Genomic DNA, 25512 nt, shown 5'->3' with positions numbered 1-25512 from the left:
ACTAATAAACTAACCTATGATCTTACTAATGGAAATTGCCACAAGGTTTCGCTCAAACCCATGTTGTGAATGTGATCTGGCCCAGAGTTGTACAGGGAAATTCCCAGAAGGTACCACATTGTGCACTTGAAACGTACATGTTACCTACCTTATACTGCACAGTACTATGGTGTATTTTATATATATATATATATATATATATATATATATATATATATAGATAGATAGATAGATAGATAGATATAGATATATCTATATATATATATCTATATATATATATAGATATATATATACACACTGAGTGGTCAAATTATTATGGGCACTTGACACCCATGCGCAGATATGGGCAAGATAGCTATAAAAAGGGAATGCAGGACAAGTGAAGCATCAATTGAACTGTGTTGCTTGCGAAGAAATGGCCAAAAAATGTTATTTAACTGAGTTTGAACGCGGGATGACTGTAGGCCCTCGAACCATCAGAACCAGTATCAGCAAAATGGCTGAACTTGTTAAGTGTTTGAGAGCAGCAGTTATTAATGTTTACAGAGAGTTGACTACTAAGCAGAAAACCGAGTCTCAACGTCAGGCTTGTGGTCTTAACAGGCTACTGAATGCTCAATCTGAAAGGAGACTTGCCAGAGTTGTCCAGTCCAACAGAAGAGCAACAGTACATCAAATTGTGGGGAAAATTAATCAAGGAGCAACTGCAAAGGTCTTTGAATGAACTGTTTGCCGCACATTACACCGTATAGGCTATGGAAGCCGACAAACTATTCGAAAGCCTCTACTGTCTGCCTTGAACAAGAGCAGACGTCTCCAGTTCGCAAAGGAGCACATGGATTGGACAGTAGATGACTGGAAAAGGGTCATGTGGTCAGATGAATTGCAAATTCAATTACACCATGCAGATGGCAGGGTGCGAATATGGAGAAAACAGCACTAAAGCATGGACACAAACTGCATTGCCACAACACTTAAAGCTGGTGGAGGCAATATTAATATGGCATTGAATGACGATATAGTCAACATCGTGTCGGCATTGCATGTGGATCGCGTTCACATATAGCAAGACAGATAGTCTTGGCTGCATTTACTGTATAGTGCACATCTACACTATATAGTCAAAATTGTGCCACTGCATGCATGCCGTGCTACGCAAGTCCCAATATGATCTGATCGTATCGGGACTCGCTTAGCACGGCATATCTACCGTGTGTACACAACATTAGATTTGGGTGGGGGGTGTACTTCAAACTTATATCTATACTGCAGTATAGAAATAAAGCAGCCAGTATTTACCCTGCACAGAAACAATACACAAAAAGAAAGAAATGTTGGGGCCCAGGACTGACCTACAGTCCGGGCCCCCAGCAACACAGCGCCATATCTCCGGCCGCCCATACCCCCCAAACCCCCCCTGCCTGTCCCCGTCCTCGCCTGACAGCACCCAGCCTTCCCCTCCCCTGTCCCCATTACGATTACTTACGACATCATCCTCCATCTCCTTCAGCCTCCACGGTCAGGTCTGGAGCGTACAGTGCAGCCTGCAGAGCGCCGAGCCCCTCTGTGTCCTAGGCTCAGCGCTCTGCAGGCTGCACTGTGTATTGTGCATGCCTGGCTGCCGGTGCTGGGTGGGGGAGGCTGTGTGCGGGTGTAGGGCACCCCCGTCGGCAGCCCTGTACATCAGCCCCACCTGCAGTGCACATGGTTTTGTCCATTAGAGAGTGATTGTGCCTTTCCGAGTGAATCAGAATAACCCCCATGGTCTCAAATGCCTCATACCACCTACCAACATCTCAGAGTCCATGCCAAGAAGAATCCATGCAATATTAAGGGCAAAAGCTGGTCCAACTTTGTATTGAGGGGGTGATCATAATAATTTGGCCATGCAGTATATATCTCAAGGGGCTCAACCACGACTCTCTAATGTTTAGTCAAGCCTCTATCTAGGGGCTCCTGCTAATTCATTCCCCCAATGGACCTTTCACACCCCAGTCTGAAACTGAATGTGGCATTACATAGATCACTTTTTAAATGTTAATTTTATAAAGTTGAAAATCAACTTAGTAGATATCTACTCACCCTGTCACCTTTTGGCCCAGCTTCTCCTACTGAACCTCGCTGACCTAGGTCACCCTATAGAAAACAAATAAATGCATGTTTCACACATTACAGAGTAATACATCACAATTACTGAAGTTACTGAATACTTGATGTAGTACTTGCAGATACATTGCAATGAGAAAATAGTCTTAACATAACTGATACCCACCTGGAAGACACATTTTTTCTGTATGGTATCATTTAAAATAAATGAATATGTAAAATTCACATAGCTTTGTTATGGATAGTAAAATATTTAGTATTTATTTTCCATTTCTGTCCTCTATATTGTAAGCAGAGTCTTTTCTACCTCGCGTTTCATGCCATTGACTACCTCGACTGTACCTTGTATTTTTGTTTGTGTTTTGTTATTGTGCATACAGTATTTGTTAATGTGGGGTTTTTTTTTGCATATCTCTATGTTTGCCGTTCTTTCTAGTGCTGTAGATGGGTGGCACTTTACAAATAAACAATGCTGATGGAGACAATGATGACCATCAAGCTATGACAAATAGTCAAAATCTCAGTGCACAAGGTCCAGGGCGCCTTGGCCATGCTTTAAAGTCATTATCGCATACATAAAACAACGGAGCTACAAAACTACAATGCTAGCTCTTGAAAAAGGAGGATCTCTCTGAAACACATTGATGCCACTGTGAGGTGATTACTATAGAGGAAGTGAGCTATTGTATGCTAGGGTTGGACATAAGATCAAAAGCAAGAGGATGCAGCCGAAACTTCTGTTCTGTTGGCACTTTCCAGAAACAAAATCGCAGCCTCAATGCTATGACCCCAATACCCCTTTATACTTTTTACCTTATTAACTGTTTGTTTTTTTGTTTCATGTGGGAACCAATATATATTTTCCTGTTTAATGTGTATAGAGTATGTGTATATTAATGTGCTTCCTCTTTTCTGTTTATATTCCCCATATTGGGATATTACAACGATTACCTATTGAAAATCTGAGAAAGACATCCTGTAGGATTACAGGTGACAATGATTGAAAGACTGCACTGGTTTAAGTACAAAGAAACTTTTACAGTAAGTGTTGTTTCTTGATACTGTATGTCTATCATTGCTGCCACTATCTGTGATCAATCAAGGTGCACTATAATACTCACAGGAACCAGCACTCCACTGGTTAATGTTGAAGCAGATTTACACCAGAGAAAGGGCCTATTTACATTTGAGACACTGGGAAGCCGACATTTGATTCACTCTACTTGAGATACATTGTTTTTTTGTTGAGAGAGCTCAGAATACTAAAAAATGATAGTTTACTATGTTAAAAGGGTACACTGGTATAATGTAGATACTTTGGGTGACATTCTATGGGATGCGATTATCGTTTTTTTGCGGTAATTAGACCACAAAATGGCGATATCGCATTTTCCCATTAAATCGTTTATTTAATGGGATGCGCTCAGGGACTGAAATCGCATATTATGTGCGTTAAGGTATGCTGAATAAAAATGAGAGATAAATTCGCATTTTTATCGCATCCAGATGTTTTCCAATACAAAAGTATACAAGTCGCTTATTTAATGCTATGCGCATTTGCACATCGCATTTTTTAGGTGGCTAATTATCGCACTCATTTCAGACCAGGGTCTGTTAGGCGAATTAGCCAGAACCCTGCACAGATCGCAATGTTCTGTGCAGGGTTCTGCAGTAAAAAATAAAAGAAAGGGTTAAAAAAAAAAAAAAACGAGCTGATTGGCCAAGAAATCATTCTGTGCAGAGACGCCGAGGAGGAAACATCTCAGCGCCGGTCAAAGTCCTGCAAGCCGGGTACCAGATGGGAGCAGCGCAGTCACCGGTGAGGAGTCCGAGGTCACCGCCGGGGACCAGGTGAGTTGGATTTGCTTCCTTAGGTACCCCTGGGGACTACCTCGGATCCCGGACCCCGGATTCTGCAGCCCAGGAGCCCCGGAACCCCAGGACCAGCCCCGGAACCAGGACCAAGGCCCCGGAACCGGACTCTTCTGCCCTGGAGCCCCGGCTGTGGCATTACCCTGCTGGCTGGTTGTGTCCGGTGCTGGTTCTTAAAATACGGGGGACCCCTAGTCACTTTGTCCCCCGTATTTTGGGAACCAGCGCCGGACCTTGAGTCTGGTGCTGGTTTCATAAAATCAAGGGGACCGCTATTTGTCGGGGACCCTGATTTTATGTTACCAGCACCGGCTCAGTGAGCCCGGGGCTGGTTATACTCGGGCGGGGGACCCCGCGCTCGTTTTTTTTTTTACACTTTGCGCTGTCCTGCAAATGTGCGATTTTCAGACATGAAAATCGCACATTTTCAGGACTAAATACAGCGCACCACTTCGCTGCAAATCGCCCCTCTTCGCACTTTTCAGCCTCCAATGCGCATCACATTAAATATGCGCATTTTTACTGAAAAATGCGATTTCTAAAAGTGCGATTTGCGGCGATGTGGTGCGCAAATAAAACATGCGCATTTAGCGCATTGCATAGAATGTCACCCATTGTATTATATCACTGAATTTAAGAAAGATTAAAGAAGAGGTCTATTATTCCTGGTTTGTAAAATTGCACTGATCAATTTGATGTGTGACATTTGCATATTTGTATACAACTGAGTCTGAATTTGTGCTGCAATGCAGAGTCCACAGCCTTCTCACACCAAGTTCCGTTGCGCTTCATCTGAGATGTGCTTAAAACCCCAGCATTGTTAGTTCTGTTTCATTGTATTTGTGATGTTCAAAATGTAAATGTGCTACTTCTCTAAGAGCATTAAAGTAGTAACATTCTGTCTGGTATGATGGTAATACTTACAGATGCACCAGCCACCCCTCGGGGACCAGGCTCTCCATCTGTTCCACGACCACCCTAATAAGTGAACAAAAGCAACAATAGCTAAATGTAATACATGTGAAGGCACATACTTTTATCAGGAGTTGTATAGGAATGGAGTTATTTTATTAAACATGGAAATTTGCTATGGTGACTCAAATGCAACTTATTTGTTTGTTAAACAGATTTTGTTGGTCATGTCAACAAAAGCCTTCTGAAATTGATGTCCAATATAGGACATTAATCTCCATGGCTATTTTAATTTGAGGAGTTCATACCAATCTCATATCAGTAAATGATGTAAGTAAACCTTTCTTATCAATGCTATTCTTCATTTACACATTGGGGGACAGAAGAGAGTTTTTAGAAACACTTATTGGAGAACACCCTGACCTAATTCAGACCTGATCATTCATCTGCAAATTTGTAGATGACTGCAAGTAGATAGCTGCTTCCCAGACAGAAAGAAAACCTGCTTGTGCAAATCTGCAAGAGGATTGCAAATGGATCGCTATTTGCTATTATATGCAAATCCACAGGCAATTCACTCAACATCAAATGATTTTCCTAGTCTACAAATGTTAGTAACTCTGACCCTTCCACGGTTGGGATGCGGTCATTTGGTCTACTGCATTATGGTCGACAGTCATTAGATCGAATCCATTAGGTCGACATGCTAAAAGGTCGACATGACTCTAGGTCGACATGGGAAAAGGTCGACATGATTCTAGTTCGAAAGGTCATTAGTTCGACAGGTCATTAGTTCGACAAGGTCATTAGTTCGACATTGTCTATGTCGACATTCACAAGGTCGACATGGAGTTTTTCACTGTTTTTTGAGCCAACATGTGCCGACAGGCGGTATTTCATGCCCTACCATCCACTAGGGCATGGTGGGGGAATAAAATAGTGTGCCGAGCGTAGCGAGGCACCGTGCCCGACGCATAGCGAGCGCAGCGAGCGATGCGAGGGGATGCAGTGCACTTTAAACTGTGTCCATGTCGACTGTGTTGACATTCAGGTAAAAAAACAGTGAAAAACCCCATGTCGACCTTGTGAATGTCGACATAGACAATGTCGAACTAATGACCTTGTCGAACTAATGACCTGTCGAACTAATGACCTTTCGACCTAGAATCATGTCGACCTAGAGTCATGTCGACCTTTTAGCATGTCGACCTAATGGATTCGACCTAATGACTTTCGACCATAATGCAATAGACCAAATGATCCCAACCCCCACGGTTATGGTATAGCAGGTCGACTGGGTCACATGGTGGACAGGAGTTTTTCAAGATTTTTTTTATGCCAAATGTCACAGGGGTCCTCGGGGATACTGTGTATTTGTGCTGTGTCCCCTTGCATGGTTCTCTGCACTTGGCACACAATTCTATTCTAACTCTATGTCCACCTGGATAGTACAGTATAATCCAAGTGGACCTGCTCCAAACAATCCTGAAAGACTCCTGTCAACCATGTGACCATCGACCATGGTCCTGCCGATCACCCGCTGGCATCTAAACAGGGTTACTGCTGCCGACTATCTTTAGCCATCTAACTCAGCAGGGTCGACTAAGGGTGGTCGACAATAACATGGTTGATCTACACCTGTCAACCCCTTCCACAACTCTGCGACAGATTTAGGCTGATCGAGACAAGCAGTGATGTCACACACCCCCCTTAAAACAGGCGGTTACCATTCCCAAACTGCAACTTTTTGTCCATCAAATTGCAGTTCGATTTTTTCACTATTTCTGTCGCTATTTTGGCTGGTGTTTGCATGCGATTATCCGCACACATGCGCAGTCATTCCATTATTGATATGCTTGCAAAGTCATACAATAGGGATCCGGTCTGAATAGCCCCCTAAATCAGGAACCTCTTTGGATATGCTCTTTAAACAGTGCTGAGAGCTCACATCGCTGCTATCTCAGTGGTAGGTTACAGATTTCAGCTTTGGCCAACAAACCACTCCACCAAGTTAGTAGAGCTTATCAGAACAGCTGAATGGATCTCTGTAACAGGCTGGCCATGTGGCTCTGTCAACCACTGCTCAAAGCCTTAACGCATCAGCTGCTGGTCAGACATTGGGGAGATTCCTGGACTTGGGCCCAACATTATTATAGTTACACTAGAGTTTATTAGGAGAAAATATACTTTCTTAAAATTATGTTTTGAAAAATGAACTCTATCTTGTGTACAGTATAATGTATAATAACTTTATAAGGATATTTTTTATGCCTACATTAAAGTTACTAGATAGAACACTAGTCTTTAAACATTTGTTATATAAAAACTCACCTTGCCACCTTTTGCTCCCAATTCACCAGTTATTCCTCTTAAACCTTGTGGTCCCTAAAAGAAATACAGATATAAAATCAATGTATCGACCTATTCTAATGTTAATATAGATATACAGGAAAGGCAATAAAGTTTGCCTTTATTATATATGGGCTATCTAGTCTATGAAATGTATTGGCTATTTATAACTTTTTTTGTAAATACAGCATATTATAATACAAATAATAGACCCATATATTGTAGGCAGTCGTATGGAAATATGTACCATTCCCATACTCAAGACTAACTGCGAGAAGTGCCAAATGTAATGTTTACGAGCTTCTCATCCCAAAGTGCGCTATTGGTCACCTAGAGGCCAATCATGAGCTGAGTTTCAGAAACTGGTTTCAAAATTCCGGGGATCCCCTACATGTTTTGCCCCGTGATTTTTTTAAACCAGGACCAGTTCTCTGAGCCCGGGGCTGGTTAAGGCTGTGGAGGGGAGACCCCACACGGTTTTTAAAAATACATTTTTATTTAATTATTCTATTTTTTTGCACTGCAGCCTGCACGGATCTGACTGATCCGTGCAGGCTGCCGACTCATACTTGTATTTAACGGCAGTATATACGGCTGTCAAATACTAATATGGCGGCATTAAGGCTGCCTAGCCCATGGGGCTAATATTAATCCGTAAATACGGCAGATTAGTAAATCCCGAAAATATGGCAGATGCGGGTCGTATGGATTTGTACCCGGCATCGGCCGTATTTTCAAATGTTAGTAAATTTTCCCCAATATAACAGTATTCAATTCTGGTTAGAAAACATTTGCACTCAGCTACATTGCTTTTTATGGTCACTTATTACAACCACATCATTTACGTAGTATAAATATTGGTAAATGCTACATATGTATTTTATATGCAACTGTATTGTATATATTTTTTTCAAAATAAAACCACTTTACTGGAGGGCCTTGTGCGCCAATTTCACCAATCCCTCCTTGTTCTCCTTCTTCTCCCTGAAATAACAGGATGTAGGAAAATTAGAGAAAAACTTTCAATAAAATGAATGTGATGCAGTACAGTATTGGCACATATACATTTGACATTCACCAGGGCTGAAGCTAGGCCTTTTGTCACAGGGGGAAAGTCAGTAACTTGGCTCCGCTCCGCCCACCTCCCTTTGTATGCATGTATGGGTATCACATTTAGCACATGGGCAGGCAACCCCCTAGCTCCATATACTTGCGGCCAGGGCCGCCGAGAGGCAGGGGGGGCGGGTACATTTTACCTGGGCCCGGGCCTATCAGGGGGGCCCGGGTCCGGAGACACACACAGACACACACTTTACATTTTTTTTTTTTTTTTGCAGCGCTGTAGTGGGGGTGCGGGCGGGTGCCCCCACGGGCGGGGGTGGGGGGGAGGAGGGGGGGGGGGTGTCCTCGGGCGGCAGCTCTCACCAGTCCCGGGGAGAGCTGGTCACCTACTGTATAAGTAGAGAGGAGGAGGCTGGCTCAGCTGCAGGGGATGTCATGTGGTACTTCTGGCTTCCCGGAGGCTGGCCCCGCCCACCACACTGTGCTGCTGCTGCTGCATGTATCATCAGCCCTGCTCTTCCTGGTCCAGCTCCTCTGCCTGCTCTACGCTGCCTGCCTCCCCCACCACAATGTTCCCTGCTCTTCACCTCACAAGAGGACACTACAAGAAAGCCAAGTGGGTGAGTGTGCATTGGGTGTAATATTGAGGGAGGCACTGTGTGTAATGTCTTGGGTATAATATGGGGAAGGGGGGCTGTGCATAATGTATTGTACTATGGGGGAGGGGGGCTGTGCATAATGTATTGTACTATGGGGAGGGGGGCTGTGTATAATGTATTGTACTATGGGGGATGGGGGCTGTGCATAATGTATTGTACTATGGGGGAGGGGGGCTGTGTATAATGTATTGTACTATGGGGGAGGGGGGCTGTGCATAATGTATTGTACTATGGGGGAGGGGGGCTGTGTATAATGTATGGGGTGTAATTTGGGGGAGGGGGCTGTGTATCATGTTCTGGGTGTAATATGGGGAGGGGGCTGTGTATAATGTCCTGTGTCTAATTTGGAAAAGGGGGGATGTTTATAGTGTACTGGGTGTAATATTAGGGAGGGGGGCTGTGTATAATGTACTGGGTGTAATATGAGAAAGGTGGGGGTCTGTGTATAATGTAATGTTAAATTGTGTTGTGTGTACTGGGGGTAATATGGGGTAAAGGGCTGGTTATACGGTGTACACTGTAATGTGCTATAGTGCTGTGTGGGGCTGTAGTCAAAAACTTGGTTTGGAATCCCAAGTTGTGGGCACATGGTTATGGTTAGAGTTGAGGGGGTATGGTAAAGATAAGGCTGCAGGAAGGGGGATGTTAGGCGCTAAAAATGAGGGGTTAGGCACTTGGGGGTAGGGTTAAAATAAGGGGGACAGGGTAAGTATACTTACGTAGCCCGTCACGCTCCCTTTCAGATTGGACACAAATACAGTATATGCCACAGTGTACATATAGGCCCTCATTCTAACTGCTGTGTTCGCACATGGGAGCAATGCTGGGCAACTGCGTATGCGCATAAACTTTTCTGCGCATGCGCAGCTGCTTAATACGTGCAGGCGTGGCATGCAGCAGTGTGGACAGCAGACATGGATTGAGCCCATGGGATTGCCCAGTATTTGATGGGCGTTCCCATGAAATCGTGGCCTGTTCAAATGGAAATGCGCCGGTGATGCAGGTGCCGGATGTCAGCTTCCTGCTCTTTTCCCCTTAGATCTAAGTCAGCAGAGACTGACAGATCTGCGAGAGCTCGAGAAATCATTCGATGGTCGGCGACCATCGAATGATTTTTGCCCTGCTGTCTCAATGTGATAGATGAGGCGAGTAGGTGGTGCTAGCCAGTGACTCTCGTTTTACCTAGTTTGTATACTGGGGTCAGGTTTATGGATTAGATGGGAGGGGAGGGGTAGAGTTAAAGGTGCACACGGTACACACATGCAAAAACCACTGGCAATATGGTTGCTGTGCGACCATATTGCCAGCATTTAGAGTGTGCGCGCTCCCGTTTTCAGCCCCCTAATTGTCGCTGGTCGGAGGAGAATGCTCCTCCAACTAGCGACTTCCCCTGCCTCTTCTCCCGGCAGTGTGTCATTTTCATCAGCAACCAACTCTGGTCGCTGATGAAAACGGGACACTGAGCAATATGATTTCTGACCAATACATTGCCAGCGATCATATTGCCCCGTGTGTACACAGCTTTATGCTGTAGGGGAGGTCTGGGCATAGAGTTAATATACACCCCAGGATCCAACAGGAGAGTTGGGATGCCACTGTTGGTATTGGGATATCATTCTGAGAGACAGCTATAGAGTGGGCAGTCAAGAATATACGCAGGTAGAGCACAATTATTATTATCGTTTATTTATATGGCGCCACAAGGGTTCCGCAGCGCCTGACAATACATAGATGAGCAAAGAACAATACAAGAAAGCTTGTGATTTACAGTACAAATGCAAATTAGGACAGGTACATGGTAAATTAAAAAGACACTGATGCAATTATAACAGTGGCAGAGATATATTCTAAGAAAAGCACATGAACGAGAGAGGGCCCTGCTCGTTAGAGCTTACATTCTAAAGATACTACACAATGATACTACAGGGTTTTTAGAAGGAGGGCTGGTAGAAAAAGCAGGGCCACTTGATTATATTTGCCCCCCCAGGCTTAAAAGTGTAAGCCAGCCCCTGACTATGTTACTAGTTTCCCAGCATCAGTGAGCGCATCACACACAGCGTCTTATATGTACACATTATACTATACTTGTTCTGGCTGTGCTAGGGTGTAGCTTAGCAGCTCCCACAGCAAGTGCCAGTCCCAGCACTGATCGTATCCTGACACCCAGCAGGGGGTACAACTCGGTGGCACCCCTGCCTCTCCCCCTGGCAGTAGCCCTCATCATGAGTCACACTGATTGGGAGCTTTAAGTAGCAGCAGCCAGAGCTGAGGTGCTGCAATACGCATGGGTAGACAAGCAATCCCAGAATCAGTGCTGCCATCCCCTGTCCAAGCCCAGTGCCCGCCCATCTACCGAACCAACCCCAGCTCAGTGTACCACCCATCTACCCAACCATCCCCCAGCCCAGTACACCCCCATCTACCCAACCAACCCGCAGACCCAGCCCAGTGCCCAACATCTAGCCAACCACCCCCCGTCCAATAATGTTGCACTTCCCAGCATCAATACAAAACTACGAAACAGAAGTTTTGTATTGAGCGATAGCACTAAGCACGATAGTGGTTTTTTTTACACGTTTTGTACATGTATATTCACAAATGTCTCTATATGTTGTTTTGCCAGTGCTTGCGGCGTCCCTGTCTGGCTTCTGAAACTGGCATGACGTCATCTCCACCGGAAGTCCTGCTGAGAGACGGAGGTGCCGGGGGAGGGAACGGACGGGGGGACGCCGGAGTTCCATGGTTGTGTGAGTATATATTTTATGTTTGTACACACTCACAATGTAGGTCCTGATGAGGCCTGAAACGCCGTTGACACCACAATAAATTTACCTATATGCGCAAGTCCTGGAGTGACGCTTTTTCTGTAAAGTTTATATATATATATATATATATATATATATATATATATATATATATATATATATATATATATATATATATATATATATATATAATGAAGGGGGCACACAAGCTATTATGCAGGAATTACTGTTTTAGCGCCTAACTAGTGCTTTCAGGGTCTCCCTTGTCCTCAGGGTGACACAGCATAAATATACACATGAAAAGACATTCACTTACCCATATAAATACCCCCAATGTAGTCCCATCTCTCCATCCCCTCTGGACGCCTAGGTCCATCCTACCGGAAGTGCTCGGCACCGTACTTCTGGTATCACGAAGAGTAGGAAGTCAGGGCACACACACGTGTGTTCCACTGCTCCCCCTCCGCATTCCACCAGACGGCAGTAACCAGCTACATCATGATTAGCTAGCCGCTCATAACAGTAATTCCTGCATAATTGCTTGTGTGACTCTTTCATTGGATTATCTGTACAGATTTTTGGATTACACCAATTCCATTACCCTGTAAAGGTGGAGTGCTGGCATAATAGTGGACTTTATAGAATATATATATATATATATATATATATATATAGTGTATAATATAAAGGCAAAGGCCTCTTGTATAGTAAGAAAGATCTGTATGTTTGTATGTATTAATATGCCGTGGTCCCACACCCCCATGGGGGCCCTGGAAGTTGGTGTACCGGGGCCCAGGATTTCTCTTGGCAGCCCTGCTTGCGGCCCTGCATTCTCTTTAATATATACTTCATACAAATGAATGAATTATTGTATGCTCATTATCAATCTAAGGGCCTAATTAAGACCCAGTTGCAGTCTTGCGTAATTTCAGCACAGCAGAGCGGGCCACCCCACACTCCTGGACTCACCCAGCGTTGTGCATGCAAATTTACGGTCACGTCACTAAAATGCAAGTGCTTTGCTCCGCACTGCAGCCAGTCTGCAAAGCCAGAAGAGGCCGGCATTCGGGTTGCAGCAGCCATATGTGATGACTCGCACCTGCCAGGGCCCACCCACAAAATACTGCCACCCACAATGCTGCATCGCCACTCCTCGTTGCCACTTAAACTGCGGTCACAGCAAGACCACAATTTAAGTTCTAGCGAATTCGTAGTCTGGCTTGCGCAGAAGTGCGGAAATCCCTGAATAGCGATTTTTACACTTCTGCAGGGAACTATGCAAAAGCCCCCAATGACAATGCATTAAACCATAGAACAAGCATTTTGGAGGTCATACTGGTTCACACGCTCCCCTGCACCATCAAATGATTTTGTCCCCGCACGCAAGCTGCAAAACATCCATTTGCATGCATGTGGGTGAAATCGGCATATGTTTAGTTGACTGGTTGACTTGCAAAGCTGCAAATTTCGCAGCTTTGCGCGTTAACCAGAATAGCTCCCTTAGTATAATTAGTATTTAATTCAATTTTATGAGAACTAGAAAACACAGCATGCACTGAAGCCATACATTTTGAGGTATACATGTTATTACGAAAACATATTTGTAGTATTCTGTTCTGGAGAGCCAGATTGATGCCAACGCAAGTATTTCACTGTGGTGTTTAAAAAAAAAAAATACAGAAATACACACATTTTACACAGATTTTTCAATGTAAAGCTTTAGTTATTTTGTGTCTATATTAATAAACAAGCAAAACAACCACTTTTGCCCATCTGAAATTGACTTTCATGTGCCAGGAAGTATAACCAAACATAATACAGGTCGAGTCTCCCTTTATCTGTATATTCCAAAACCCGAAATATTCCAAAAACTGTGGTTTTTCAGAATCCACCCCCCCCCCTTCCTTTTTTCATACTTACCCTGTCCCCCGATGTCCCACGGTGGCCATCAGAATCTTCTATAGCGGCATCCCCGGTCCCGGAGCACTCACGCAATGCACCCCTGGGACTGGAGATACTGAAGAGGATTCGGAAGGCCCCCGTGGACGCCAAGGAACACCGTGGACGTCAAGGGACCATTGGAGCAAAGCCTTCTTGGAAATAAATGTACAGTATAGTACTGCATCAAAATATTACTGACACATGGCAAGACAGAAAAGTGCAAAAATACACTCAGCACAGGGGTGAGTGAGAGACATTGGGCCTGACCCTTTTTCTACAGCTTAGTCTTTTTACAATACTATGTATTTATTTTACCTTATGGCCTTGCTTTCCTGGCTCTCCGGCTTCTCCTTTTACTCCTTTGTGACCCTACAATAAACAAAATGACACAAATAAAACATATATTCGGAGAAAAATGTCATGCATAGTAATACAAGTCACATATCTGGTCCCTGGTCCCGGGCCTGGTGGAGAACAGTATTATGGCACGCATTTAAATTTTCACTAGGCGAACAAATGCCAGTTTTCTGCCATTTTTTGACAAATTTGAGTCACCTATTTAATCCCAGTGTTGATTTTTCGCCTGGGTGAAAAATCCATAATCGGCAAAAACCATGTGTATGGGAAAAATTGCAGCAAATTCACATGGTTTCGGCAAATTCGCTTCCGCTTTCACCTGTTTTTTGAGCCGTTTTCGCCAATGACATTTTACCCCCCAAAAAAGTCTCTGCCATTTTAGGAGCCTATATGTTGTCCTGAAGCATTAGACGAAATGTACATATATGTGTGCAAATACTATGTATTTTCTCAGTGCATTTTTAATCATATATAAATTAATTTGATAAAAATACCAGGAGACACAGAAACGCTTAAGAAATATGTAAGGGGACTCTAATACATGCATAGAAAGTTGGTGACAGATAACCACTTGGCCTTTCTAGTCTGCCCATTTGCTGATATTCTTTGCTGCAGATTGTGGACAATATTTCTAGCGTGCAAGCTGTGATAGAATGTACTGTACCATGCTCATTCTGCCTGTACAGCATTAGACTGAATTGCTTCCTTACAGTTCCTTACAGTTACTTCCTGTAAAGACACTAAGGACAGGAAGCTGGACCCAGATCAAGCAAGCCGTCTGGCAGAGGACAGGGGGAAGCACGGGACCTGGCAGACGGCTGATGAATCAGCACACAACTGCCACTGTCCCTGTCAAGCTGAGCCGGCCATAGGTTAGGCATGTATGCCCCTAGGGGCATTTGCCTAGTCTGCCTTTGCCTAGGGCCGGCTCTGTTCACACAATTTTTTCATGTCATCCTCTGTGTTTCTGAAAACTTTGTGCATATCTTTAAGGACCAATATCCTATGAGAGGCATATGAGTTCTGGAAGAAAGATCCATTTCAACATTTGTGCACTTTCGGCCATATTCAGCAATGAGTAGCTATTTAAAACTCATTGAGTAAGATAAATGGTGTGCCAGTTAATTAGCTCCCAACTGTCATGTTAAACTCAAAGTTGAATGGACCCCTTTATATGTTATGACACGGATTACATCTCTACTGACTTTGGCTTGAAACCACTTGGGCCATCTATTCTGCCCTAGACACATGCATATCCATTTTTGGATTGTGGGAAGAAACTGGAGTACCCAGAGGAAACACACACAAGCAAGGGGAGAATATACAAATTCATCACAATTACGGCCGTGGTTGGAATTGTATCCTTGACCTAAGGGCTGTGAGGCAGTAATGATAACCCTTACACTATCCATTAAAACAGTGAGGGATGACCCCTATTTTCCAGTAAGCAGCACTTGACTTAAATGGCAAGAGCAATTGATGTTATAACAGGAGTCATCCTGTCAAATGGAAACCAGCCTTTGGCTAGACAGCTCAAGATCTTAAACCCGAGGGAAGTGGAACCCCCCACAAAAATATTGTTCTAAGGAATTACAGTCAGGGGAGGACCAGTCGAAGGTTGGTGAATCCCCCAATTTTTTGTGTTAGATGCCCTGGTTGCTCAGTCTAGTTCTGCTTATTGAGGTATGACTCCATGCCATTTTTTTCACTATATTCCAATACAAGCCTAGAATCAGAGACTTTTTGGTGGAAAGAGGTGGGTTTTTTATTTTATACTTAAAAAAATACAACAATAAAGTCTGCACGGACCATATTGATTTGTTCAGTGCTTTGCACCAACTTCCTTGCCAGATGCAGTTCAATTATGAGGTTAACTTTGTGAATTGGCTTTGGGAATAAATAATGAGGATGTGCAGGATGACAAATGCGTGTGGTGCTGACAAGATGTGGATGGTCAAATTAGAGGTGATGGACCTACCCTGTTTTAGCTGCCTTAGGTTACCCAAGGCTTAATCCGGCCCTGGATCAGTGTATTATAAATCTCTCATAAATCCACCAGAAACCTAAAACCAACCTTTACACTCCAACAAGTACTTCATCCTGATTACAGGATAGTTAAAACATCCTTCAATAGATTTTAAAATCTCTCTGCGTACTGCAGGCATAATCCAACTCACATTTCACAATGTAATGTCATCTTTATCCCTTACCTACTCTGCTAATTTCTTTATTTACCCCTATGACATAGTCATACAGCATGCACTTATTCTTTTCGCCATACCGCTGTCCACCAGTTTCTGGCAGATGGCGATCCAGCGGATGGGGACAGGACATGGACGTGTGAGCATCTCACACGCTTGCACGTCCATCGCCATTCTGGCGCAGGGTCGTGGATGGCGGGTGGCACGATGGGAGAGGCCCCATCTGTAGATAAAAAGATAGATAAATTTGGGGTCCTAGGGTGCACCAAGGTGATTTTTTATAACACCTTAGTTCTCCTGCTTAAGGTGACAATTTCATGTAGTGTTCTCTTTAATTGGATCTGAAGATGTGAGAAGGTATGTGAAAAGATCATCCGGTACTTGTGTAGTTTCACGGCGCCACCGCGCGCACAGTCTGTTCGAAACTTGGCCGCTTGCCAGACTCTGTGCGCGTGCCACTCTAGCTGTTCTCAGCGCAGCGCTACATTATCAGCGTAGCCTAGTGTCTAAATCCGTATAAATCCAGACTCCCTGCGACACCCCGGCACACCGCTATCAAAGGGGGTGAATTTAGGCGCTAAAGCGTCTAAATCCAGACTCCCTGCAAGCCGGTAAGAAGGGGGGTATCTGGATTTAGACGCTAAAGCGTCTAGATTTAGGGGGATGTAGGGGTACATAGGGGTGCACTGTTCAAAACACTCTTAAACCTGTTCACAATGACACTAGTCGCCGTAACAGCTGTCAACCTTGTTAATTCCACTATCCACGCCAACCCGAAGCGTGGCGAGCACAGCGAGCCCGCGAGGGGCGGCGGTACGCGTCCTACGACCTTTTCATACCACCGCTATCCACGTTGGTGTGGAGTTGATTTTATATAGTGTGGTGAGCGCAGCGAGCCACTGAGCCCGAAGCGCACGCGTATACCTGTGAAGTTATGCGCATCCCCTCGCGGGGCTCGCTGCCCTCACCGTGCTATTTTTAATCAACTCCACGCCGACGTGGATAGTGGGGGTATGAAAAGGTCATAGGACGCGTACCGCCGCCCCTCGTGGGCTCGCAGCGCTCGCCACACTTCGGGTTGGCATGGATAGTGGAATTAACAAGGTCCACAGCTGTTACGTTGACTAGTGTCATTGTGAACAGGTTTAAGAGTGTTTTGCACAGTGCACCCCTATGTACCCCTACACCCTACTAAATCTAGACGCTGTAGCGTCTAAATCCAGATACCCCCCTTCTTAGCGGCTTGCAGCGAGCCTGGATTCAGACGCTTTAGCGTCTAAATCCAGACTCCCCCTACTTAGCGGCTTGCAGGGAGTATGGATTTCAGACGCTTTAACACCTAAATTTTAGCGTCTACATGGGGGACACCCCCTTTGATAGAGGTGTGCCGGGTTGTGTACTTTAGAAGCCCCGGCACGTCGGCGGTGTGCCGGGGTGTCGACTGTACATGCCCCCGTTGTCAGCGGTGCGCAGGACTGCCTATTTTACTGTGGAACTACAAGTTCCACAGTGACCTGTCAGCGCCTGGGCAGCGCTTGCTGCTGCTGCCCGGCGCTACGCTGATAACGCAGCTTACATATGGACAGCAGCCACGCGCTGCGCTGAGCACAGCTAGAGCGGCACGCGCACAGTTAAACAAAGCGTCTGGCAAGCTGCCAAGTTTCTGAGACAGACTGTGCACGCGACGGCGCTGTGAAACTACACAAGTACCGATCATCCTTTTTGTTTCTGAATCGAGACTCTCCCACCAAAGTTCACCCAAAAACAGTGCTGATCAGCTTCTGCGAATTTCATCCAAAAGTCCTTCATCCAAATGGGGTTTTATGGGCATAGATGATGAAAAAACGTAGGTCATATTTGCATTAATCATCCAATGTGTTTCATCTTTTTTTCTTCCTCAGTGGTTTATTTTCCAAACAAGAGGCTACCAATTGTTTTTCTGTACCTTATCAGGTGACAAATGGCTTGAGTAATGGGGCCTACACATGGAGCAATTTCAGGGCATTTTCTAAGCCATCTAACTCCATGTATAGGGGCCATGGAAATAGCGATATGTGGCCCCACGTGTCCGGTGATTAATATCCAGCACGCTGGATAAATATAGTTACATCGTCGGTCAGGGCCAGTGTTCTCACCGAAGAACACTGGCCCTGACAGATCACTCAGCACAGAGTGCTGACACATCACTGTGCAGCGCTGTGTGCTTGATCGCTCAGCACAGCCACCATGTGTGTAGGCCCCTTTAGAACCCTCCTTTCAGATAAACTCAGTTTAGAGAGAAAACTGTCCTCAGCATGTGTGCTCAGCTCATTTGTCAGGCAGTGAACCAAAACTAAGGACAGTTTGTTTACTGTGTTGTTATTCTTAAAAAGTCTACCAGAGTGCTGCTTTGCACTATATATTAATTATATATGAAATAATTCATTATGCATATTCAATCTTGCAATGTGCATTCTTTTTCAGCAGCCACAATAAAGTTTTACTTAACATTAACATTCTACAAGCTACAGTAACCGCAATAAAGTTTTGCTTAACATTAACATTCTACAAGCTACAGTATGAATATGTGATTTTACCTTCATTCCAGCCAGACCTGGATATCCTGGACGGCCTGGTGGGCATGAATTAGGGCACTGAAAATAAAATAACAGTCTTGATAAATAACAAATTGAAAGAAAACAGAACATTGCTACAACTGTTAATGCTTTTCACACATAACTCACCAGGGGATCCCCTTCAGGCAGAGCAACTGTCCCCTGTTGAAAACAAAAATAGACGTTTTCTGTATTCAGTCAGAAACACATCAGAAAACACAAAGAAAATCAATTGTAATTGAAAATCTGAAGAAAATAAAATACCCGCAATGTCTCATATACAGCAACGTTATTTAAGTTCTGAAAAACGTTTGCTTCATGATTACTGGTTGCTTGATCTGGTTATCATAGTTTTGCCGATACCACACATCTCACACAAAGAATGTGTTTGAACAAATATGTCAAGGCTATCCTACAAAGTATGTTGGGCAATAAAACATAGTACAAAATAATATAGTAGATAAACAATTAAATAGTGTAGTTCATTTGGTTGTAAACTGAAACTTTTCTCTTATGTTTTTTCTATCTAAGGTGCCCAATAAACAAAACATTTTTTATGTATATTTTTATGGATATTAGCATTACCGCTCCCCTAAATAAATAATGACCAGCTCTCCGGCGAATGGTATGGTTAATGAAGCAGCCAGCATTATTTTGTATGCTCCTTTGGTTGCCAGCAATCGCAAAGGATCAACATGGACACCAGAAAATGGGTGGGAGGAGGAGCTGGAGGGATAGGACATAGACTAGGATACCAAAAGTGGAAGGAAAGGGGCGGAGAGTGGAAGGAAAGGGGCAGAGAAAGCTGCATCAATGCATTATGTGCAGTGACGGACCTGGATGCCGCAGCCTAGCTGCTGGGACTTTATCGGTTAGCATTGGTGAGTGCTATATTTCAGTACAGATGCTGCTGCACCCTTTAGAATTGAAAATCAAACAATGAGCAGTAAGTTACAAATATCGATTATTCTGAAATGCAAAACTCTTTACAGCAGCACTATCATTAATCAAAGCTAAATATAATTCACAATGAGCTTAAAACTTCTAAAACTCATTTATAAATGGGCCTCTATGTATATTAGACACTACTACCGTAATAGCTACAGATCTCATTCTGAAGCTTGCTACACCAATAGCAACTGCATCAACATGGTCTGCAAAATGGTTACATTATGGCCCATATCCAGCCACAAAAAAGGACCATTATCCCATCTACAATGTTGCCTGTTGAGTTGATCACAGATCTTGTGCTTTGGGCTTTAAGCCTCCATAGACCATAAACAACCAATTTAGCAGAGAAATGAATGATGCGGCTAAATAGCTGGGAGAAAGCTGCATAATTACAAACTCCTTAAATCAATGAGAATATATAGGCTTTGGTGTTGTTGCAGCAAATCTGCGGTCATTATACATTCACGAGTTCTCATTTCTGTGTGTCATATTTGTACAAGTAAAACATATCTTTTTTGCTGGCTGTTGGTGCTTCAAAAAGAGCACACATTACCCTGGTGTGCTTATACTAAGGACAGTAAGCAGTGACAAATTAGGAAATGAAATGGCAAAATCCTGGTAAATGGCATTGTAAAGATGAAGGTGTTCATTGACAGGCTCCAGAAATACGAGGAAAGTTGGTATTGCTTTCCTCAGCGATGCCATCTGTCTTCACACACAGGTACTTATTGATCCACCCTCGCAGATGGGTGCTAACAAGGAACTGACATTGTTTTTAATATGCTCTAATATGAGGTGGATCATCAAAAGTACAAGAAATGGTACATCATTTAGGGGAGAATGTATGAAACTATGAAAAGAGTGGAGCAGCTATATTTTAAAAGAATTTACTTGATGTTACTTCAAAGCAGATTAGTTGCCATGAGCAACTTTTACAATCCTTTCACGCTTCATACATTCCCCCTTAACCGGCAAAAATATACCTAGGTTTAAGTATGTTAGAAGTATGAAGTCCAATAATGTTGGTGTCACTGTTAAGAATATATAAGTATATAAGTTACATTAGGGCAGCATATTAGACATCCTGTATTGGTCACATGTGTTCCATTTAATTATTATTAAATTGCAAGTGTATTTCTAAGAAAACTGAAACAACATTAGCTCCGAAGGCTACAGGCATTTAATTATAGGGGAAGAAAACTTACTCTAGGACCAGGTGGTCCTGGAGGTCCCGGTACACCTCGTCCACCAGCATCACCCTATGTAAAAACAGGTACAGTATATACATTATATTTAGTTTTACTATTTTACACAGTGCAAATTTGCTTTCGTTGACCACAAAAAGTTAAACACACTCAACTGATTCCACAATAGGTAAATATATTTTGATATTACCATTGGCAAATGCAGGGGGGGGGGTTCTGGTTTCTGGTTGCCACTTATCTTATTTAAATGTCTGAAAGAGCCTATACTATAGACTATCTGAACTGTTAAATATTAATACTCTATTTCATACAGTATCCAGTGTATAAAAGACCAATTTTTAGGGCTGTTTCCACTTCCCCAGACTCCCGTTCTTACTTCAATTCCTTCCTCAGCTGGTTAAAAATGTTCATGTTATTTTACAACTCAAATTTTGAAATGTTATAAATGTATTTATGAATGTCCAAAATGACTTTCCTATAAGAACAATTAGCGCTTTGGCCACATATATAGCCTCTAATTGTGATTTACAACAAGGTACAAAGTTATAATTTTTGTTGCTAATGTCCTATATTTGCTGCGGCAAATCCTATCCGATACTGCAGTAGTCATTATGTAATGCTGTGTATGCCAATGTACCTCTAAGCACCTTTTGGGGAAGTTGTAGTATGACATCTTAACTTACTGCAACAGTAGTCTGTCTTGCTAGAATAAATTAATCTACTTATCAATGTTTATTGAGCTATATAGTCAATAGTTCAATGTCGCATTGAAAACAACCTTTGTGGGCATTCAGCCTGTACTTGTGTGTCAATAGATTATATAGCCCAGACAGCCTGCTTTGTTAATTAGTACATCAGTTCTCTCTCCTAACAATTACTCTCATGACTATTTGGAGATGAGCCACTCTGGAATACTACCCTAACTAAGTGACACACACAGAGATAAATAGTCTACAGGGCAAAGTTAGCCAACATGAAATAGTAAATATTCTATACTAGAAGTAATACCATATACATCTTTTCATCATTTAAGCAAACACAAATACATTGTAAATATAATGTGCCAACTAACTTTATGGTAGTACTCAAAATCTCTTTCCTTATTAATTCATATTTTTTTGTCTTTCTTTTGTTTGCCACCAAATCCTGTTCACTTTGAAGCTGAAAATGGCTTGTTTACACTATAGGCCCGTACATCAGCGGACTATTGAGGCAGTTCCCCATTCTATGCATGCCTGGCCCAGTGGATTGGAGAAATCCAACATATCAGAAATCCTTGATTGCAACCAAAAAATGATTAGGATTGGAGAGTTGCTGGATTTATGATTCCCTGATGAATCTTCAAACAGCAATGTCGGACGATCTACATTTTTGCTGATCATGGATTGGATTGTCGTCAGGGAATTATACAGCTGAGATATGGCCCGCATTAGTCAAAAGGAAGTTTCAGCAACGGTCCGGGTTGCATCCTGATTAGAATCTCAAGTGGTTCGGGGCCACACACAGAGGAATCATTTTGTTAAAAATGTTTAAATTAATCAACATGATTACACCCAGCATGTAGACAAGGTATATTTTGTTGTCACTTACAATACTCATGTTTTAGTGATCTTTATTGGCCAAATTCTTACCAAGAGGTAAAGTGGAGGGTTATAAAGAGTTATTTCTCAAGCACAGCCTGAAACATGGCATTTAGGAGCTGATTGGTTGGTTTTTATCTCTTTTTGGGGCCCATTTATCACTATCCACATCTGAGGATGCGGATGTGATTTACTAATATTGGGCAAACTCCCAATGTGATAACTGAATACATCTCACAGATGTACCAATTATCATATGCAAAGACAGAGCTTGCAATAAAGCTCTGTTCCTGTGATTAGTCTCTGCAGCATCATCAAAATAGTTTTCAAGAAAAATACCCCCCAAGTTGTACTGCGCATACCGCTGCCGCCAGCACACCTCCTTGTCGCGATGACACCCTGCATGCACTGCAAGCTATTCTCCACCGATTTATACAGCTCTGTTGGTCTTCAGGACTTCCTCTTCCTGTGATCCCCAGTGCAGTAAATTGACCTGCTGCTTTTTGAATTTTTGGACACACACACACAGCGGATCACCCTTTCCCCATCCCCGCACAGCTTTTCCCTGCCTACGAGCAAAGAAAGCTGTGCAGATGCCCAGAATTTGAATCTGTGATTAGCCAGCTGAAGTTTTTTTGTAAATTTGTCAAGATCATGTTTTCCATTATAAGTATGGGAAAAGCAATTAGCATTGCAATGAGTTGACGGAGGCCCCCATGATACCTGTGATGTGGTGTGCGGGGAGGGGGTCTCAGTCACATCTCTGGGCTCTCCCTCTTCCCCCTGGATGGGAAGCAAGTGTCCTGGGCACCTCCTCCTATCCCCTTGTGTTTCTAGGGGGAGGAGGAGTTTGACGGAGGAATGCCAGGAAGTGGGGTCAGCATCTGTGGCGGGGGTGGTGGATTGCGGTGGCCGGCGTTAGGAAGCCCATAGGCTTCTATAGGGTATCACCAACTAAAGGTGGCGATAACCTGGGAGGTGAAAATGCGGTGGCCGGGTCTAAGTAAAAACAAAATTTTTTCCCTTAATACATTCCACCCAAAAACTGCTCCAAAAGCCCTTTAGAGCATTCAGGTGAAACTAAAATGATGTGAAATGGGTGTGAAAACACCTTTTTTCACATTATTTTAGTAAGATAATGTTAGTAAATGGCCCCTTTTATCACTCTCCATTTTATATCTTGTTAAGGCTTAATACATCTGTCCCTATGTATCGGTTTTCCTTTGTCTTCTATTTGTAGAACATTATATTACTGTACAGTACTATGGAAATTTGCTAATCTATTTCTATAATTTATAGCTGCAACATAATTCCACCCAATACTGGAAATGTTTGATGTGTAGTATGCCCTAAACTACAGGTGGGGGAATGCAATTCCCCCTGCCACCTAAACTACCCCCCCCCCCCCCCCCATTAGGCAGAGCCGGGGTCAGTGGCAGGATTTTTTCCTCCCCCCTGCCAACTGTAATACTTTTCGGTTAGAATTACTGTTGAGAGACAAAGAGGGGGTTGACTAGTTCCTCACTCAGTTCGACCCCATTCCCCTCCACTTTAACCCCTGTATATGTGTGGGTATATATATATATATATATATATATCCACACACACACATACATTACATACATGTCACATTTACGGTAATTCTAGATTCAGGCTGCATACAATTATAGAGTCCACAGTGAAATCACAAGAAGGGGAAGGAGATCTGATTCTGTTGCCAGCATTTATATGCTATTGGCATGGTAACTTTTCTCCTCCGCCCCTAGTTGAACTGACCCCTAAAGAGGGGTATTTACAGTAATATGGGATTTCAACTGAAGGAACATCCCGACTGTTGGAATTCAATGTTCCAACTATCGAGAGGCGTAAATGCGAAAACGGCTGCTTGTTGTCGAAAAGCAACCTCGGATTCCACAATTCATGTCCGCTTCTAACAAAACAGATTCAACTTTAAAAAAAGACATACAATATCTGATAGCCTTCAATACTGTCAGAAACAGCATCACTGAATAGACGAGTGCCGATATTTCCACCTGTTGGAAATATCGGCACAGATAGAATACTCCTATATATCTGTTAAAATGTTTTAAAAATTTAACAATCTTACCACTGCACCACCACGGCCCAACTCTCCTAAAAGCCCAGGGGGGCCAGGTGCACCCTGTAAATATAAAAAAGGAGTATTACTTCCAAGGTTAGCAATTTATTACAAGATAATGTTACTTAAGCAATTTATAGGTAGAATACACTTAGGGGGTGGTTCTGGTTGGTTTGTAAAAGCAAACGCCTTCTTTAATGGACCAAACCATGTGCACTACAGGTGGGGCTGATGCAACATGTGCAGAAAGAATTTCATGTAAGTGGGGTGTGTTCAAACTGATATCTATATTGCAGTGTAAAAATAAAGCAGCCAGTATTTACTCTGCACAGAAACAAAATAACTCCCCCAAATCTAACTCTCTGCACATGTTACATCAGCCCCACCTGCAGTGCACATGGTTTTGTCCATTAGAAAAGGAGTTTGCTTTTACAAACCAACCAGAAACACCCCCTATGTACCATAGATTTTTTAATCGGATGGATCTCATCTTATGCATCTCATGGATCTTATGCATCCATAAGATGCATGAGATCCATGAGATCCATGAGATAAAAAAATCCAGAGCCCCAATAACCATTGTTAACGCCACCAGCACTACCAACGCCAACCCGAAGCGTGGCGAGCGCAGCGAGCCCGCGAGGGGCGGCGGTACGCATCCTTCGACCTTTTCATTCCCCCACTATCCATGTCGGCGTGGAGTTGATTTTATATAGTGTGGCGAGCGCAGAGAGCCACCTAGCCCGAGGCGTGGCGAGCGCAGCGAGCCCCGCGAGGGGACGCAGACTACTTCACATGTATTACGCGTCCCCTCACTGCGCTCGCCACACTATATAAAATCAACTCCACGCCGACGTGGA

General features: G+C 43.4%; 1 protein-coding gene across 1 annotated transcript in view; it reads right to left on the bottom strand.

The window, feature by feature from the left end:
* Positions 1-25512, bottom strand: part of COL9A1 (collagen type IX alpha 1 chain) — a 162908-nt gene that overhangs the window by 49819 nt on the left and 87577 nt on the right. Inside the window, exons 14-22 of the mRNA XM_083174961.1 lie at positions 24662-24715; positions 20975-21028; positions 18948-18980; positions 18801-18857; positions 13982-14035; positions 8170-8223; positions 7222-7275; positions 4903-4956; positions 2083-2136 (exon numbers count right to left, since the gene is read on the bottom strand). Coding sequence (XP_083031087.1) covers positions 2083-2136; positions 4903-4956; positions 7222-7275; positions 8170-8223; positions 13982-14035; positions 18801-18857; positions 18948-18980; positions 20975-21028; positions 24662-24715 — 468 coding nt within the window. The remainder of the gene's footprint in view (positions 1-2082; positions 2137-4902; positions 4957-7221; positions 7276-8169; positions 8224-13981; positions 14036-18800; positions 18858-18947; positions 18981-20974; positions 21029-24661; positions 24716-25512) is intronic.

This window comes from Crinia signifera, chromosome 3, assembly GCF_055691185.1.
Source record: "Crinia signifera chromosome 3, ASM5569118v1, whole genome shotgun sequence".
In the NCBI taxonomy this organism is placed as follows: domain Eukaryota; kingdom Metazoa; phylum Chordata; class Amphibia; order Anura; family Myobatrachidae; genus Crinia; species Crinia signifera.
This window is presented reverse-complemented; position numbering and strand designations above follow the sequence as displayed.